Source organism: Trachemys scripta, chromosome 2 (genome assembly GCF_013100865.1).
Source record: "Trachemys scripta elegans isolate TJP31775 chromosome 2, CAS_Tse_1.0, whole genome shotgun sequence".
In the NCBI taxonomy this organism is placed as follows: Eukaryota; Metazoa; Chordata; order Testudines; family Emydidae; genus Trachemys; species Trachemys scripta.
Genome location: NC_048299.1, coordinates 181,834,967 through 181,855,714, shown reverse-complemented (window position 1 = coordinate 181,855,714; position 20,748 = coordinate 181,834,967). Strand labels below are relative to the sequence as shown.

At 40.6% G+C, this 20,748-nt stretch overlaps 1 protein-coding gene across 4 annotated transcripts in view; it reads left to right on the top strand.

Annotated features, from left to right (window-relative positions):
* Nucleotides 1-20,748, top strand: part of NFATC1 (nuclear factor of activated T cells 1) — a 147,399-nt gene that overhangs the window by 46,956 nt on the left and 79,695 nt on the right. For all 4 annotated transcript variants that reach the window (XM_034762487.1, XM_034762485.1, XM_034762486.1 and 1 more), the window contains 2 exons: nucleotides 15,126-15,328; nucleotides 18,793-18,965. In XM_034762487.1, the coding sequence (XP_034618378.1) occupies nucleotides 15,126-15,328; nucleotides 18,793-18,965 (376 nt within the window). The remainder of the gene's footprint in view (nucleotides 1-15,125; nucleotides 15,329-18,792; nucleotides 18,966-20,748) is intronic.

The window sequence follows — 20,748 nt, the reverse complement described above, 5'->3', positions numbered from 1 at the left end:
AAAAGGCCCTAGGATTGATTTCCATCATTCTCCTTTGCACACCATTGTCTTTACCCTTCATATTACTCCCATTATCATAGCTTGGCCACATAAGTTTTCAACAGATAATGACATTGTTTCAAGCTCTTGTAGAATAGTTTCAGTCATAAATGCTCCAGTCATCTCCTTAGTGGTGTGAAACCCCAAAAATGTTCCTTTATGAGCACTTCAACATTATCTTAATCTGAAGACTTTTCCATATCCACAAAATGAATGATCGTCATTTGTTCAACATGACTCACATCTGGTGTACAGTCCAGTATTATTGAAAAGTATTTTGCAGAATGGGCAGCTTCTACAATTTTCTTTTTAATGGCATTTGCTAGGATTTGAATCAGTTCATTCTGCATATTTTTTTCCTAAGTAATGAACCTGTGTTTCATGATCAGTTATTTTACATAGATGCTCCTTCATGACTGGATGAAACAAAGCTAGGTATTCAACAAATTTTAAAAAGTTTCCATTACCTGGAGTGTATAAATTTTCATTTCTACCGCGGCTGCGGAATGCTAAATTTTGCACACCGAGAACTCTCACTAAAGCAATCAGATGCTCTAATATTTGTTGCCAATATTCTTCTTCCTTGATCACACGTACATTTTCTTCATTGATAGTTTTTCCTTTTTTCAATCGTAATTCAAGTTCTTTCCAATTTTGAAAACATTCCAAATGTTCTGTACTTCTCATGTGAAGAGAGAATTGAAGATATGTTTTCCCAGTCCTTCAAACCATTTGTAGTAAGTATTGTACCAATTGCTTGATTTCTAAACAACTTGCAGCAAAAGCAAAACAGAGTCCTTTGACACTGAATATTGTAACCAATTTTGATGAATTTCTTCCCCATTAATGAGTTTCCTCTTGTAATGCTGAGCAGAACATTTTCTTTTATTTCTATCCTTAAGGAAGGTAAATTCATGAACTTGTTCGGGTCCATGTTCCACGAGAATTTGCCGCACACTGTCATCACATCTGGGCCATGAAGCTGGGTCCCCATACTGTAACTTGTTTGTAACTTCCTCATCCTTTCTTCCTTCTACTTCATTTATTTCAATTTCTGCATGTGTCTCTAAAGGTGAATAAATTTTCTCCATTTCCATATCAGTCTGCTGCTGTGAGCTGCCTTCATCTAGAAATAAGTTTCCATCATCTTGAGTTTCCAAACTGCCTTTTTGTGGATGTGAGCTACCTTCATCTCAAAGTAATATACCTTCATCTTGATGTTCCAAACTACTTCCATGTGGATATGAGCTAACCTCCTCTCCAAGTAAAATTCCTTCATCTGGGTGCTGTGAACTGCTTCCATCTTTATTTGGATTAAAGAGAAGATATTTCAGGAAAGATCCCTGCTGTTTTGCTTGGTCCATTTCCTTCTCAGCCTTTTGTTTACGATACACAGCTCCTCAGGGTTTTCTTTTTCCTCTTTCTTCCATGGGGCATTTGAATATTGTTATGTACTGTGCTTCCGACTGCAAGCATCATAGTGTTAAAGATGGCTGACACACCCACCACATTGCCGCCATCCCAACACGTCTTTTCACTGCTTAAAGGTTCAATGATTAGTAACATACACTTACTTATCTGTTAAAACAGTTAGTTACAGCGTTTACATGGAAACAAAATGACCTTTTTCAACGTTCTAACCCAGCACCGGTTGTTTGGAAAGTAATCCCCTTCCTCACCCGCTTGGAGTGTGACGTCATCACTTTCCTAGTCTATTAAGCGTTAACGCTGCTACTTTTCTTTTATGGACCTTATTTATTACATGTGAACCAGTTATAACAAAGAAAAGTTCATAATTATACAGCCCAATAATAACGCTAAGGTTTAATAACGCTTAAAGATACTCACATTTTGGATTTATAATGCTGAAAGATGCTATTCTTTGGCACCAAGAAACATAATTTTCCACGGTATTCGCCTGATTCTTAACCATCTACCTGTGACGTATGTTAAAATGACGGTTTGACATTTATCAACTCATGATATCTCCGCTCTACATGAATTTCCGGCTATGCGACCTTGAAGTATATTCGAGTTAGGTGTCACTAGCATTGCACCTCCTGCCGCTGGCGGATGTGTTTCACTGTGGCTGAGTTATTGCTTATCAAAATTGCAGAGTGGGTCATCTTAACCCTACCTCGCAAATTGAAGAAAAAATTGCTAAAATATTATTTATTTTTGCAGTAAATAAAAGATTTGACATATTAATAAATTATCAGAAATGTAGAAAAATGAATTGTAATTCATATTCCCTCCTTATGCGCACGAGAATTGAAACAATGACCTCTTCGTTATTTTATTTGATTTTTTTCCTGGAATTTGGTGCCCCATTTAACAAGGCACCCTAGGTGACCTCCTAGTTCGCCTATATGGACAGGCCACCCCCAGGTGCAAGTCTTAGTTAATTGACCTGGGCTCTGAGACTCACTGCTATGGCTTTTTCTGCAGTGTAGACGTACTCCTAGGCTCATCCAAAGATCTGGGCCAGTTTGTGCACAGATATGCACATTCTTAATATAAAAACTGCACACGTGGCACCAGAGGCGGATTAAGATTTATTGGGGCCGTGGGCACAGAGAACATGTGGGTCCTCCGCAACTTGGGGACTCAGGGGTGCCAGAACTGGGAGGGTCAGGGGGGCCGTGCCCATCCACTTTTTAACATGGGTGTATTAGCCTCAGGCAGGTGTGGAGCAGCAGCAGCATGGATGTAATTTGGGGGAACGGGGGCATTGCCCCCCCAAACTGAAAGCTGCAGGCAAGAGGTGACAGGAGAAGCAGTGTTGCACGTGGTTGCTGCCTCGGGCACAAAGCCCAGGCGGCAGTGAAGCAGCCTGTCATCAGGAGCAAGAGGGAGCCGGTGGGGGCAGCTTGGTAGCGGGAGCGGGGTGCAGGCACTGAGCGAGCCTGCTGGAGTTTAGCAGTTGCTGAGACAGGGCCAGTAGCAGTGAGAGATGCGATGGAGGAGGTCCTGCCTGGCTCCTCACTGCCTGTGACCTTCCCAGGGCCCTTGCCGCCTCCCAACTGGGTCAGGACCTCTGCTCCCTGCAGACTGTGTCTGCAGGCGCCAGGGAGGGGGCAGGAGGCCAGACCAGAGCCCCCGCCCCTGGGTACCACTGGCAACAACATGCCCTGGGGGGCAGGGACACAGGCTGGGGACTGCTCTTGGGCACCTGGGCTCCCTCCCAGAGCAGGCGGAGGGTCCAGGGCTCCCCACCGCAGCCCAGGCTCCCTGGGCAGCTCTTACCACTGCCCAGCTTCCAGGGGGCAGGGCCTCAGGGAAAGAGGAGGAACAGGGAACAAGGCTACGGTTCTGGCATTGGTGGCCTCCCACTTCCACCCAGGTTCCTGTGCTCCGGTGGGGTCCCCCAAATTGGCCAGGACCCTTGGGCACAGGCCCTGTGTGTTAATCCGCCACTGCGTGGCATAACTAACAGCATGTTTGCAACTATAAGTCTGTGTGGGGTATCTATCTATACACATATTAAATCACTACTGCACTGCTCATCTAAAGTCTTTTAGTAGTTACATGGTCACAAATATAACTTTCTAATTAAAAGGTGCATATAAGTGCAGAAAAGCAACAGTGTGAGTGGATGATTGATTTATAGTTGAGTTTCCAGGTAGGAAGGCGTAATGGCAGATAAAATGGAAAGGAAAGAACCTCTCTGTATGGGGAATTTTTTTAGCCAGGACACCAAAATGTGGGGCTTGAGCCATATATTTTTTTACACCAATGTAACTCTGTTCACTTCAGTGGAGTAACTTCTGATTTATACTGGTCAAAATCAAGCTTATGGTATTTAAGTTGGAGACCTAGGAAGAAAACACTGGTGATAGTGATAGGGGAGGTATGCATCCGAAGAAGTGGGCTGTAGTCCACGAAAGCTTATGCTCTAATAAATTTGTTAGTCTCTAAGGTGCCACAAGTACTCCTGTTCTTTTTGGAGATAAAGTTGGTTTCCCCCCTCTCCTCCCCCTCTGAAACGTTCACAGCCCTTCCCTACATTGTACAAGTGAGTTTATTTAACTGTAATTTGGAAGTCTCTCATGCTTCAGTTTCTAACTGCTATGGATCCTGTCCAGATAAAAACACAGACAGCCTGCTGGGATATAAAAGCCACCAAAGGTCACATATGGTATATGTGCAGCAGGACAAGCTATCCAGAGGAAAAGTCATCATGTTGCATAGGGGCCAGCTGCAACCTACCAAGGAATCATGGAGTTGCTCATGGGAAGAGTTAATTTAAATGAGCTACCTGGTTCTAGTGCACCCCAGTTCCGTCTCAGGTGCCTGTCTCTTTACTTTCCACACCCCTGATGAGGAAGGCCTTGCAGCTTTGGAAAACTACTACAACTCTAGGACTGGAGTAACCCCCCTTGCCTGGGCGAGGGTGGGGTGAGGTGCGATAGGAGGGGGAAGGGGAGAAACCAGTCAGATTGCTGATACAACTAGAGACAGGGGAGAGCTTCTCCTCAGTCTCACCGTGGAAAATCTCTCCCCTTTTCCTCCTGATTCCTTTTGTTGGCAGAGCAAAGGATAGTAACCTTAAGTACTGTGTGTATTGGGGCAAAGTGCTCAAAATGGCCACCCCTTTACATGTGTAAATTGTCAAATGAAGACTCCCCCTGAATTAGGGCATCATTCCCTGGAGTCTAATGACTTTGGAAAGAGTGCAAGCCGGGGTGGTTGCATTGTACAGCTGCATCTGCGGGGGGAAGTCCCTTCTAGAAACAGGGAGCAGCTTCTGTGGCTGTTTAGCCAGGAGATTCCTGGATATGCTGCAAGCCAGAAGCCACGAAGGCTGTTTTCCTCTGGATGGAGACCTAAACGCCTAGTGAGCCAGTCATTGAGTGCACAGCGTCTCTATTACATTACAATTAATAATTCCTCACAGCATAGTTGCAGCTGGAAGTTTTATATGGATCTTTATTCATCATGATGTGAACAGCTGCTCTTTTGCTGCACTGTCAAAGCAAAGTCCAAGTGGCAGCGCAGGAAAGTGGCACATAAAACACACTCCAGCTGTTTTCCATTCACTCTCCTCCTCCCTCTGCTCCCCTCCCCTGGCTGCCTTCACCCTCAGCCCATCCTTGTTTCTTTGGGGATGGGAGCCAGCTTATTTTTATTTGTGGACCAACTCTAATATTTGGACATGTGAATAATACATCTGGATTTTAAAACAAAGTTCAAATGAACCCAGAAAAAATTGGTTTAGTATTTCAAAAAAATATTGCAAACAAAGAACAAAAACTCTTGGTATTTTTATTACATTTTGACTTGAGGGTGGGTGAAGAGAGAACATTTGTATTATGACACAAAAGGATGACATGAAATCATTCTTAGTTAAATATGCAAGCAAGTAGTCAAGTAAAATTCACCCTAAGTTGTCATGTTCAGAGGACAACTTCAGATCTGCAAGAGCAGATTTTATTTTACTCTCAAATCTTCCTGCATTGCTCTTTTAAGCTAGACACTCCTGTTCTTTTGACTTGCACATTCATCAAAGAACGCATTGTATAGCAGAGTTGATATGTATCCAAGGGCTAGCACTACTACTTTTTCCAAAAGAGCCATGGCCTCGTCAGTGATGACAAATGGTCAAGAACTTTGTTTTATGTTTCAGAGTAGCAGCTGTGTTAGTCTGTATCTGCAAAAAGAACAGGAGTACTTGTGGCACTTTAGAGACTAACAAATGTATTAGAGCATAAGCTTTCGTGGACTACACTCTGTATGCATCCGAAGAAGTGGGCTGTAGTCCACGAAAGCTTATGCTCTAATACATTTGTTAGTCTCTAAGGTGCCACAAGTACTCCTGTTCTTTTTGTTTTATGTTGAATCCCATGTTACAACACTAGAAAGAAGCAGAGTCTGGCTCCCAAGAATCACCAACACTGTATCCTACAGGAATTTAGGTGTTCTGTGAGTTCTTCCCTTGAAGTGCCAACCCTCATTTAACTTTGCGTAAGGGGTGGACTATCCCAGCACAAGGAAGATGGCTCTGGGCAAAGGGAAGTAAAGGGAATATATGACATCTCAATGGTATAGCAGTAATTTAAACACCATAAGAACAGTAATGTTAAAGGTTGAAGGATGCAGCTGCAAAAGGACAGAAATTCAATGAGAACCTTCAGTGATTGCACTCAAGCCTCCAACTTGGGATTCTATTGAATTCTATGGGGCTAAGTATCAGAGGAGTAGCCATGTTAGTCTGGATCTGTAAAAAGCAACAGAGTCCTGTGGCACCTTATAGACTAACAGACATATTGGAGCATAAGTTTTCGTGGGTCTGACAAAGTGGGTATTCACCGACGAAAGCTTATGCTCCAATACATCTGTTAGTCTATAAGGTGCCACAGGACTCTTTGTTGCTTTCTATGGAGCTGTCACTCAATGGGCAGGTGGAAGATTGCCTGGAGTGCTTTTCATCATTTGCAACTGGCAAAATAATGTCATGAGTTTCTTTCAGCTGGACGCTTCACTACATTTATCCATGCTCTTGCCACCTTGGGTTTGGATTACTTTAACGTACTCTACATGAGCCTACACTTAAAGACCATTTGCTACTGCAGAATGCAGCTACCCACCTATTCAGTGATATTTCCCTGAGGGAGCACACTGCACCTGCGCTCCTCCATTTGCACTGGTTACTAGTTGATTTTTCAGGTGAATTTTAAGATATGGTTTTTGATCTATGGAGTCTAAAATATTTTTGGTTCTATCTTACAGACCATTTCTCGTGACCAATGTACCAGCACTTGTGATTAGCAACAGGGGTGTCATTTGCTAAGGGACAAGGGGGTCAGTGCCACACCCCCCCTCCTCCAACGTTGGTTTGTCCTCCCAACTTTTCATAGGTCTATATGCTCCATTATTTCTTCTATCCCCTGCCCCTCACCAGCAATAGTTTGAGGGATATAACATATACTAAACCAATTGGTTTATATATTAACCAATATACAATGTTCTGCATGTTGACACAACTTTGCCCTTCCCCATCCCCCATAATTTTCTCTGAAATGATGCCTCTGATTAGCAGAGGTAATTAAGGTAACAGGCTCATGGTTTAAATGGGAGAAGGCTAGTGGCTTGGCATCTGGAACTCCCTCCTCCCTTCCATCCCCTACTGATGCTGCAGAGCCCTCAGGGCACCCTTTAAGGCTCATCCATTCCCTGGGAGTGGAGTTTGAGCAAGGTTATGCAGTGGCTGGATAGAGAAAAGCTTATTGTGATAGGTATGATGGTTGTTTAATAGTCCTGTTTGAGGCAGTCATAGTAACTGGCTTTCTACACAAAGGAAAAGATTGTGCAGTCTAGAGGTCTGGAGAGGCACGCTTTAGACATTGAAATACTTTTTCACATATGGGGAAACTGAAGCACTGCTCTGCAGTGACTTACCCAAGGTTACAAAGGACATCTGTGGTAGAGACAAGAAAAGATTCCCATGTCTTCTGACCCCTGTGTCTGTTCCTTTTAATCACATGACAGTCATTGCCCACAAGAGCATCCTTTCCCTCTTCCCAATTAAAGATCTAAAGGGGTAAGGCTCTATATTACTCTTAGGCGTTAACTAAATTTAATTTGTTTTCCTAAAATTCAGATTGATGAGCCTACATTGATTTGATGCTAAGTGTTCAGTACTAAAATTGCGTATGCAGCTAGTTTAAACAGATTGATCCTGAAATTCTCTTTTATATTGAAGAATTTGAAATGTTTGTGTCAAGCTGAATATTAAGGAATTTTTAAAAACCTACCTATTTGTTGGTTTTTAATAATTTATCAAGTGCAGATACTGTAAAAAAGTCCTCCTGGCTGAAGAGGGTTGCAGTACAGCAATACTGTACATAGCTCACCGTTCTGAGACTTAAATACATATGCATCATTTACTTTATAGGTCTTAGATTTAATTCCCTTGTTTACCTTTTTGTGAACATCTGGCTGCAAACATGCTTACCTAGAATATCTTCTTTTTTCCCCATATACTTGGTGGCCAAAAAACCCTTCCTAAATCAAGGTATTTTTATTGATTATCTTCCTTAAGGGCCAGATTATGACACCCAAATAGCACTTTACTCCTTGCAAGGTACTGTTTGCAAAGCTAATAAACACATGTATTAAGAAGTTTCTGTGTAGAATAGAGCAGTCAGCATTACCTTTAGTTATTCTTTCAGTCAAGTATATACATTTTCTAATTCGTTTCTGACTGAATCTTCTTCTCTTGTGTCTTTGAGAATGGGATCATTCTTTCAGCTAGCTTTAGGAAGTCTATTTGTTAGAACAGGTTTTCTAAGTATTTTGCCATACTTTAATGTGCCAAAGGCATAAAGAGATTGGAAGGAAACATGCAAAGTATTTGAACTGCCTTTCTCAAAATAAATATTATGGTTTATAATAGAAATGTACTTCCCAATATTGAAAATAGCCACTTTTTCTGAAATTATGTATGACATATTTGGATAGGATAATATCCACAAATCATTGCATTCTACAAAATATAACCGTCAATGGTAAGATTTTGAAGGGGATTTATAAACATTCACATTAAAATAACCTATTGGCAAATCCTACCTATAATTTTCAAATACCATCATACTCCTCCCAACTCTGTCATTTTGCTAATTTAAGAGATGGACCCAAGGTGTAGAGTTTGGATCCTGATCTGAACTTCCCAAAGATCCAGTTTGCTCATTTTTGGAGGCTTGACTTGGTCCCATCTTCTCCATCACAAACACTACCTTGTGATTAAAAGTTTACTCTCTAAGTAAATCTTGCTGGTGAAGGGGGGTTGTTTGGTATTGTTTTTTGTTGTTGGTGGTGTTTTCCCCATGCTTCTCTGGCTGTTACAACAATATCTATTTGCTCTTAGAACACTTCAGGGACTGGATGTGCCAGTATTAGCAATACAATTCTGCATGCAGCACGTACTATAGGAGAAAAGTTTGGATTTTTTTATTTTTTTTTTGGCGCTGTCAAGATGAATAGCAGTTTATAAGTGAAAATCAAGATATCTCAGTGGGAGAAGGTGTTGTGAAAGAAGTGACTTCAGGGTTTAGGAATTCCAAAGAAACTTTACTTCAGGCAATATTAGCATGATTATCAGAGCAAAGAAATTTGCCAACCAGGGTATCCCGTTTCTCACTGTTGCACAAAATTACATACGGTGACATGAGGCTTAATTCTGATCACAATCACATTAGTGTAAATTAGGAGTGACTCCACTGATTTCAGTGCAATTAGATCAGTGTAAAACTAGGGTACATGAGATCAGAACCAAGTTCAGAATCTCCATTACCAGGTGAAATCAAATATCAATTGATGCTATTTGATATATTTCTCCAAATTGAGAAGCGCAGATTAGTCAACGATTAGTCAAGATGACAATAGAAGATAGATGACCTATTTTCACTCCAAAACCAAAGCAGAGATCTTTATCTGTGCGCTTAATCTTTGTCTGCATCTTTTAGTCTATATTAAAACAAGGTCTTGGAGAATGTACTGCACTGAATGTTCAAATTTACTCAGCAAGGGGGGAAAAAAATCCCTCACCAAAACTACTTTGAGTCTGATTCTCATTTGCAGTAAAGCCCCTTTACACTGCTCCAGCAGAGGCCTTAGTATAAATTAAATTCAGGCCCTTTAAGTGCAGACATACTCATGCCAGATAAAATGTGATCTATAGGAGAGCAACATTTTTATTATGAATAATGTAGCTGAGAGCAACCTTGTTGCCAATGTTCAGCCACTGGAGTATTAAGAGAGGAGCTTCTGCTTTGGGACTGTGTTACAGAGGGAAAAAGATAAAAATAGGGTGTCTGACGCATGCATCCCATGCTGCAAGCCAGGATACAGAAATCTTTATAACCAAATACAGTATTCCAGAACATGCATGGAAAATATGCACGTGTGTGAGTGTGTACAATTTTTTCCTAACCAATAGGAATGCTCATTCCCCTTCCCCCCCCGCTCTCCCCAACTGTCTTCCTCTTTTACAGGCATCTTGTATATATTTCCTTTACCTGCTTACAATTGTAAAAGTTCAATGACTCTATTCCAGCTATGCCTTCACTGCCCACCCTCCGGTCTTTGTCACACTGCTGAATGTGACAACGCTTAAATATTTAGAGAGTGCAGCAGGATATTCTTTCTTGTGACTAGTTCAGAGAGAGCAAAAGCTAGTCCATTCTCTAGACATCTGCTAGCTGCCAAAAATTCATCAAAAGCCCAAGTCGGTCTGTCACAGCTATTGATAGTGGTTGCCTGATCTAAAATTAGGCAGGCACTGTACAGGTCCTTTTAAAATGTTAATCCTTGCATTACATTTTGTTGCTTCTGTTGGCATAAGGGATTATGTGACATAATGCAAAAGTAAATAATATGATGCAATGGATAAAACTTAATGGAAAACACAAATTTGAGATCAGGTGCCTCAGACTGCGTGGCTAGATCCCTGCAGCACTTACCCAAACAAAACTTCCATTGCAATGGATAACATGAAGTCAATGGAAATTTTGTCTGAGTAAGGACTGCAGGGTCAGCTCTGTACTGATTAGCTTAGTGAGCAACCTATCAGAATTATTTATTTATATTTTTCACTGAGTGGGCAGTTTAGCTTTGTCGGGGCTCGAATGTCCATGTTCATTGAGTACCATAAATAATATCTATTTTCAGATTGGGAATTAAATAGATAACAGGAAATAGGTCTTCAAAGCCAGCCAAGTAGTTCATCACCAAATGAGGTTATTAGGTAAAGAGCTGCAGTCTTTCCCAAGCATACGGAAATCATGAGCTGAGCCCCCCAAAATCAGGGTTGGCTTAAATTTAAATTCATGAGTGGCTTATAATTCATGACTCTTAAAAAATAAATATATTTGGGATCTTTTTATTTGTTTTCTGGATTTTGAACCTTTCAGGGTCACATTTTCAAGCTTTTCTCCACAAGCAAGAGGGTTAGAAACTCGGGTTTCTTTTTTAAATGAAAGCTGAGATTCTCACATATTAACTTGACCCCAGGAACTGTGGCTGTAAGAAAAACACCAAATATCCTGAGGTGAGAGTCATGATAAAATCGTGAGAGTTGGCAACACTGGTCAGCTTTGATTTAAAACAAAACAGTCTTATGATAGCAGAGCCTGATCTGAGTCTACCATTTCTTCAGTCCTTTTGTCCTGATTCAGCAAAACATGTAGGGCCTTAAGTACGTGCTTAGTGTGCTACTTTTGCTGAGTCAGGGCTTTGACAGTTCTTCACTCAGTCTATTTTAACTTAAATCTCACACTCCTTAATATATCTAGATCCATGTATGTTTATTTCAAAGTTTTGTTGTCCACAGTGAGTGAGTGGAGTTAGAAAAGAGAATCTTTAAAGGTAGCATTGTGGAGTTATATATTCCATCTCTTTCAGTAACTTCCAAATCAAATTTGTTCAGATTACAAGTAAAAATACATTTCTTGCCAACCCTGTATATTCTACCTGGCACCTAAAGATCCAGCTGTATTCTTTCTGCCTCTTACATCATCACCAGTTCTGCCTCTTACATCAATGCTAAGGTTCTATGATTGGAAATGTTGATGAGGTATGAGGCAAAATAGATTTCAGGTCACTCTGCAATGGCTATATTGAGTCTACTGTGGTAACAGTAGTAAACAGCTATGACTCTAAGGCATGCAGGGGCAGATCCACATTGAGGTGCCTGTTTCACAGGGTCACAGCTTGTACTATAATTGCCCTTTAACTGTTCAGACTGGATCTTGAGACATTAGGAATTAAAGGTGAAACATCCCATTTTCATACGCGATATAAATATATATGCTTACAACAAGTCCTTTTTGTCTCATAGGGGAGAGTCAAGTGTTTTGTGTGTGATACTATTTTATGCATTACAATTGGACTGTGTATAATATTAAAGAAGAATTTAGTAACTATATGCAAGATTAACAGCAGGAGTCAGATTCCTGAAGTAGAAAAAAACAAAGCTATTCTTTTTAAACCTGAAAAGACAGTGAGGATAATAACATGTTCTGAAGACCCTGCTAGTTTGATGAGCAAGTTACCACAAGTGATATAGAAACATGGTAAATGTAGAATCAAACCAACAAAAGACTTAGAATTGCTACAGTACAGTGATATATAACCTTCTTGCAGTTATGCTTAAACTGGTGGCATAAACCCCTGCTGGAAAAGTATATCCTTTGTTAAAACTTCCCTCTGAACGTCTTGGAGATAGAACTTCTTACACTCATTCAGGCAGCAAATTAGAAAGCCCTGGCTCATGTTAGTTTTTGACTCAAAAGAAAATAATACTTTTCCCTGGTGCTAGTGGCTGTTGAAGTGGTTAATTGAACTAAGGGATACAGACCATGGCACCTGTTTGAAGTGAACACTCAGACTTAGGTCTCCTTTTATCTTATAATAGTACTAGCGTTGGCTTAGTGCCATGTACTGGGGGTTCAGAAGAGTTAATGAAAATCATAATGCGTTCAACCTCCCCCATAATAAGCCAGGCTTGCTTGCATTCAACCAAATGGGTCGTAGGCCACCTGTTGCTACATGTAAGGGCATAGGAGGGGCCAGTCTAGCTAGTCTTTAAAAAGAAAGAGAGAGAGAGAAGATGCTAATTGAAAAATCAGACTTTCTAACTAATTTTACTTCATTTAGATTTATATTTGGTAATGTTAATATAAAAAAAAAAGTAGAATGCTTTTAAAACACTTCCCACTCAAACTGCAGGTGAAAGCCATTTATGTGGTGTCCTAGCAATGCAGATTGGATAAAATACTACAGCAGTGTAGCTGAATCACTCTCTTTTTTTTCCTCCCTCCATGTATATTCTTTAGATAGGAAAATAGAAATTGCCAGACCAGATAAAACCATTTGGCCCAGTAAGTCTAGTCTGGCCACTACAGAAGGCAGGGATGTCTGAGGTTTCAAAGGAAGGTGAACAAATGCACAGTACACCTGGCCAATGCTGCATATGGGAGGAAATTTCCTGACCAATCTTGTGATTATCTAAGAACCTGCAGTATGGGATATGATTAACATTATTATAATATGTGCATGTATTGGGGGAGGGGTTAATGTTTGTATGTATGCTCTACAGGATTTTACAATTCCTCAGGAAGGACTTGATTGGGCCAAAATAGCTTGACATCTCATCTTCTAGCAGCATTTCAGTTCCTGTATGGTAGAAATACCAAAAGAAGACCAGACCTCATGTTGTTATTTTGACCCCACACAATTGGCTTCCTGAGCTATTACTGGTGTTTTGCTTATTTTTTTCTTTAAGTATCTATTATATTTGACTTTGGGTTTAGCCACATATTACTGTTTTCAGCTGTATTTGGGTTTGTGTTGCATCTGCACATGCACCAACTACAAATGTTATTCATAAAATGACTACTTACGGCACCTGGGTAATTTTGTGTGAACTGTTATCAGCAGCCACTAATCTTATACCATATTGAAAAGCTAGAAGATTACATACCACCAATGTACATATGGCAAAATGCACACCCAGTGCTCTCCCAGGTCCTTGCTGTATCCTCAGTGACCTCAGGATGGATCTTAGCAGCCAAAGAATTCAAAAACAATTTTTGTTGTTAATATTTTTCTGTGTCTGATCTGATGATGATATTAGGAAATAGCTAGTTGTGAAGTATCTTGTTTTAGAGACAAAGACATAAATGGGAGGAAACTTTCACTCTATGCATCCGAAGAAGTGAGGTTTTTACCCACGAAAGCTTATGCCCAAATAAATCTGTTAGTCTTTAAGGTGCCACCAGACTCCTTGTTGTTTTTGTAGATACAGACTAACACGGCTACCCCCTGATACATAGAGCCCTTTGTGTCTGACTAGTGCACACTTCTGCAAGCAGCAATGGGCTCCATTTGCCATGGCATTAGTGATGAGAGCCATCAGCAGTTCTCCTGGCCCCATGTCTGCCAGCTAGTAGTCAGACACTTCTGGAGACTTAACCAATTAGGAGAGTTCCTCCCACACTCCACACACCCCCATCTGCTGGCTGGATTTGCTTGGTTTGAGTGTGCTGTTTGTTATTGCAGCCAAAACTATGATCTGAGACCCTCCTAATCTGAAGGTGACAGATCAACCAGGTGAGCCAAATCAGCAGGGGTTGAGCTAAGATTGTCTCAGCTTGAAGTCACTCTTTGCTGGACGATATCTACAGTATGCTCATTTTTTATTAAGTTTTAGTTGGGGCTTCATTTAAATCTAAAAATGTGTGTCAGTATCATGAGAGGGGTTGCTGTTAGTGTTATCAAACTATTGGACTAAGTATCCAAACAGTAAGCCAGCATGATAATTTTTGGTCAGCTACTCGTGTCCCACTCCATTAGGTCAATTTCAGATCTCTTCTACACCCATGTCACTCCATCAGTGCAGCAACACCACTCCTGAGTCACTGTACGTTGACACCAGTGTAAATTAGACCAGACTCTAATCCACTGGGCCTGATTCTGCTCTCACACCAGCATACATCAGCATACATAACTCTGACATCAGTAGGGTTACTATGGGATAGGTGAGGCCCATTGACTTCAATGAGATTTGTGTGCAATTATCCAAGAATTTGACACTTAGGTGAACAAATAATCTCATGCATATACTATATCTCCAGTCTATTCCAGGCAGCATTTACCAGCATTTTACACCTTCTAGTGTATTGTGGGGGAATACAGGAAGTTCAAGGATGAATTGTGATGGTCCCTTCCAGTTTCACGTCCATTGGTTTTGCTGCCCTTAGTATTACTGTGGGAACATTGACTCCATTGTTTTTCATAAAACACTGCTATAGAGAAGTAATATGAAGTTTTTTTGAATGCATGCAGCAGGACTGTTTAAAGGCTAACTCCAACTAAAATGCCTCAGGTAACTGAGAATAATGAGATGTTTTCTGAGTGCACCTTTTTTATTGTACCAATATTATGTTACAGAAAAAAAGGGGGTTTAACACTTAGCACCTGTCACAAGTTTTCTCCTTGAATTAGACTCTCTCGCTTATAAAAATTTAATTGATTCCCAGCAGTTTATGTGGATGGTGCTTAGTAGGAGTTTTCTGTTCTCTTGCCAGCTACACGGTTACTTAGAAAGTGAGCCGCTCACGCTACAGCTGTTCATTGGGACTGCAGACGACCGCCTGCTGAGACCTCATGCCTTCTACCAGGTTCATCGAATCACAGGGAAGACTGTTTCCACCACCAGCCATGAAACAATACTTTCCAACACCAAAGTCTTGGAAATTCCACTTCTACCAGAAAGCAAGATGAAAGCAATGTAAGACCCATGCACTTTACCTGACTGCTTAGCAGTTTCCTCCCAGTCTACCCACATTTTTTGTGTTGAGTGTATGCTGCTGCTTTTTTTTTTTCTGCTGAATCGTATAAATAATCCAGCTTCCAGCAGGTTTCCAAAGATTTGTTGGGACAAATTGCCCCTAATCAGCTTAATGCCAGAAAAAACTTTGCAAATATTAATGACAACTGGTTAGTTTCATTCTAGAGTTTCAGTCAATGTCCTTATTTGCCATTTAAAATGAGTATCTCAGTTACAGAGCTGTAAATATCTTCTACCTCAGCTCCTGCATTTAGGTTCTACACATGACACCTATTTACTCCTGTATGCAGTACTACAAGGAACAGGGCCTGTTAAAATTTATCTTTGGGCTGGGGTAAATCTCATAAAGAATATTTCCAAATAATTTAGTCTTTAAGATAAATAGAACATCTTTATTTACTATATAAAGTATCATTCTTTTCCAGTGAAATTTGTTTAGGTCAAGACAAAATAAAATGTGACAGTAGCAGCAAAACAATTAGAACTAAAAGTAGCAAAGATACATTTATTTCTCAATTAGAGCAAGGTATAATTATTCTCACAATCTCTAAGGGTGAAATTTACTCCTATGCAGAGGGGCCTATGCACCTTTTAATTCCCAGATTAGGTCTTAAGTGAGATATGTGTAGGTCCTCTTCACACAGGTGAATTTCAACCTAGGATAATACTGGTAGAGTGAAATTCATCCCAGTTCACAGGGCTTGTATGAGGCTCTCCAAATCCTTTAAGCTCCAGCATTAAGGTCTCAAGTGATATAGAGAACCTTGTATGGGTCCTCTGAATTTCACCTAGATGTATACATATATGGGGTGAAATCCTGGCCCCACTGAAGTTACTGGCAAAACTCCCATTTACTTTAATAGGTCCGTAATGTCACCCATAATATTATATGTTTGTATATTTATTTACATATATATTTTTGAAAAAAAACAAAACAAAAAATCAACATGCAAACAACAAAAGCTGCAACATGTATGTCTGATTTAACTCCATTAAATCTCAGAAGATGCAAATTAAGGCTAAAACTCTGTTTAATTCATTTTACAAGAGCTACAGTGGCACTTGCAGCGGGGCTATTGGGGATCAGAGTAATTGCTGAAGGCTCAAGATGTTGGGACCTCTAGACTTTCATTATGCAATATAGTAGAATAGCCCTGCAACACTTTTGGCCAAATTATCTGCAGGTGTTAATTGACATAGATCCATTCAAGCTATTGGAGCTGCACCATTTTATACCAGCAGAGTATTTCTTTGGCCTTCTATTTGATTTTTTGACAAGTAAGTAATATATTATTTTTTCTGTCACCAAAATCATTATGTCAAAGGTGGCTGAAAAGATCTTGTGCCAGAGATGATCGATTTTCATATCAAGTTTGCAAGGCTGTAATAAACTGAGCTAGGCAAATAATTGATTTTTTTGATTTGGTGGCTGAACTGAAAAAACAAACAAAAAATGTTTAGTTTTAGTTCAAGGTTTAGGTTTTAGGGTTTTGGGTTTTTTTAAATTAAATCTAGCTAAATTTTGAAATGAAACATTTCTTTCCACATTTTTTTAAACAAAACATTTTGGCTTTTTCAGAATCCCCCCCCCCCCCCCCCCCTTTTTTTTTTTTTTTTTTTTTTTGGCCAAAATTATTGCTCAGTTCAACCCAAATTGGTGAATAGTTTTGATCGACCCCAAAGTGCGATTTTCAGCCTATAAACTATTCATCCAAAAAATGTCCCCCAACTGCAGTAATAAAGTCCCATCAAGCATCACACACAATGTTTTGACATTTATAGGACTTTATATCTCTATGGCTTAGGGCTCACACTCCCTTCATGAAATCTTAACAATAGGATTAAAGATGAAGTGCAAGTCTTACAATTATGTGGATTTAGGCCCCAGTGCAGCAAAGCCTTTAAGCACATGAGAAATCCCATCTGCATTCACTAAAGTAGTCAAGCACATGCTTAACTTTAAGCGTATGAGTATTCCTATTGGCTTCAAATGGGACTGCTCAGATGCTTAAAGTTATGTGTGAGTTTAAGTGCGTCACTGTATCAGGGTCTTAAATTAGAACCTTAATTAATGGTGTGTTAAATTCCTTTGTTTTTAAATAGAAGCTAAAAATGATAACATACACAACATTAGAAGTGCAGTATCTACTCCTTTGTATTGTAAGATCATTGTACTAAACTTTGACATTGACACGGGTACACCATAGCTCTTATGGTCTCTTCTGTCAATGCATATTGTTAATCCATTCATTGGCAACACTGCATCTCTGATCTTGTCAGCAAGGGCCTCTGTTATTGTTAAATCCACACTCTTAAAAGGCATGAAGGCCAAAACTGGGGATTGCCTTCCACAATTCATGTTTGCAGAGTGTGTGTTTGATGAATAATCTTTCAGTTTGCTTCAGAATAGAATTCTAGATGTCTTGGGAAAAGGGAAAATGGGACACCGTGTGGGACTGGCCTGAGCCCTGCCCTCCCTTCCCCCCCTGCACATGGGGCAGGCCTGAGCCCTGCTGCCTCCCTCACGCACAGGGCTCTCATCCAAGTCCACCCTGCTCTCCGCAGGGGGCTGGTGTTGCCCCATACCTGAGCCCTGCCTGTCCCTCCACACGGCTGGTGTAACTGCTCGCCTGAACCCTGCCTCCTTGCATGTGGTGTCCACCCGAGCCCTGTTTACACACACACCTCCACACGGCTGGCGTCACCGCTCACTTCCTCCCCACATGTTCCTCTGCACCCGCTAGGGGTGCGTGCCCCACTTTTTTTTTACAAAAGTTGGCATCTGTCCTGTTTGCTCTTGCCAACTGATCATCAGCAGTTGGCAAGAGCAAACAGGACAGATGCCCACTTTCACCAAAAAGGTCAGGACGGCCAGGACAGGGCTTAAAAAAGGGACTGTCACAGCCAAAACAGGATGTATGGTCACATTACTTGGGAGGGAGGGGAGAAGTGAAACTGTTTGAATGAATTTACATGTGCACCGGTTATTTTATCTAAGTGCAAAATAAAATTAAACTGTGCATATTCAGTGTAATAAAACACATGCTAGAAATCCATATACAAAAGGAATTATCATGCATATATAGTAGTAATGTCCAGAATCTTAGTGTTTCTGCAGTTTTACTTTAGTTTTTTAGTGCATCTCGTATGTGCATTATGAATTAATGTTCTGCAATGTTTAATTTTGATATGTCCATGCAAATAAGTCCAGCAGGACTAGCCTTACTAGTGGGCACTATTTAGGAATTTTTACCTGTCACAAAGATCCTGTGAAGATGTTAGGCTGGGGCTCAGGTTTTAAATAAAAAAATAAAAGCAGGGGAGGGAAGGTAGAAATGTTGTATTTGTGACTTTCTGGAACCTGCAGAGAGTAGTTGAAATGTCCTGTGTCGTCTTTTGGACAGCATTGACTGCGCTGGAATATTAAAACTTAGAAATTCAGATATTGAACTACGAAAAGGAGAAACAGACATCGGAAGGAAGAATACACGAGTGCGGCTGGTCTTCCGAGTTCACATCCCACAATCCAATGGGAGAACTCTGTCTCTACAAGTAGCGTCCAACCCTATTGAGTGTTGTAAGTAGCAATAGCCTTCTTGTTCTTGCCAGGTATTGTACAACCAATTGCCTGACATAAAGCCTGTCCTTGTCAGCATGTTAAATGTTGTTTCATGGCATCTGTCCATTGTCTGAAACGTGCTGTACATCTCAAAAAAGTATTTTACATTGCATGAAAAGTATTACCTGTTTCCTTGGCAAAACAATATCTGGTCCCTTGTGCATTCACTCCAACAGGAAGTTCCTTTGCAATACAAGAAGAGCCATGTTAAGCTGGTGTTTGAACTTGAATTGACTTGGGCAAGTTCCTTTATGCTGAGAGGCCCTTTCACAAGGGTAACTGCTATTAAGAGTTTTGGAGAGCTCCAATTCAGCCCCATTTCTCCCCCACCAAAAAATCCCTTTGACAAGGAGCTAGTGAGATATTTAAAATTGCCGTATTAATGTTAGTTTACTGCAGTTTCAGGAAATTCCTAGAAACTGACCTTCAGTATTGGGATCTTTTTAATAGAACAAACATCACTTTATAAACCTGTCAGATTTGGACACAGACTTCTCTCCCTGCCCCCACCCCAAGACTCCCATTTCATTCTTGCTCCATGAGCCTATTAAATACAGAAAAAGCCCTTTGCTTCATTTAACTTTACAGTTTTTGTCTAGCTGGGGAAAATCAAGTTTCTTTCTAACTCCCGTTGCTTCTAGTGCTGGATGAAATTCCACAAGCTTTTGGAGGTTCTTTTTGACTCAGATTAGCAGCCGCAAATTCAGATTCTAATTAACTAAACCCTTTTTTAGAGGACCCTTTACCTATCTCCTTTACTTCCCTTTGTTCCCCTGGAAGCAGCAACACAACTGAGAACAGTTTGACAGTCTGCCTTCCCAAATTGCCATAGGCGTAGGATCTCAGCCACGGCTCTCTGGAGGGGGAGGGAGGCTCTGACCCTTCCATCATCCCCACCCATAGCATCAAGTTCTGTTGGTGGGTTCAGAACCTGCTGCTGCTCTTTGTGCCATTCCTAGGAGAGGTGCTCCAGACTGCACAACATACCCGGGAGGCCCTGTGTAATGTAAGATTTGGGGTTTCTTGGAAGCACAGTGCCCTTTTGGGTATGTCTGGAGAAGAAGCATCAGAGAAGAGCAGACCCAGATTCCACCACCAGAAACTGATGTGTATATATCAGGTCTTGAGACCAGAAACCCTTTCGCCTACAACTTAAAACCTTTCCTTCCCAAGCCCATCTCATTTAAAAAAACAAGCTTTTTTTCCTAAGAAAAGTTAAGCCAGTACTATGTATGAAGAGTAGCAGAACCTCCCTAATACTAAGAGCTAGAATGGCACAAGCTGGTGTCCTAAATACTATATCTATATCTATCTATTTATATATAAAAATATGTATTTATTACATTTTTTCCTCCCTCCCCATTTCAGGATTCTTAAAGGCTAAATTTTGCTAAGGATCAAATTCTAGCCTGAAGTGCACCTACAAGTAAAGCCAAAAAATGAGAGCAAAAATAGCCTGATCCTACCTCCCAATTAAATCTATGAGTGTAGGATCAGGCTGTAATGCCTAATATGCCAAATTCAACTAGCCAGTAAAAATGAGGTTGGCTATGTCTGTGTGCCATGTAAGTCAGGGTTGCAGTGTAAAATACTATGGACTGAGCGGCAGTGCAGTGTATTATCTCCAAACAAAGCAAATATTCTTGCAATATGACAAATGCAAAAAAAAGTGTACTGTATGTTGTTTCAAATGCAGAAATCTGAAATAAGCAAGTGTCCGTAATCCCTTGGTGCATGTGAG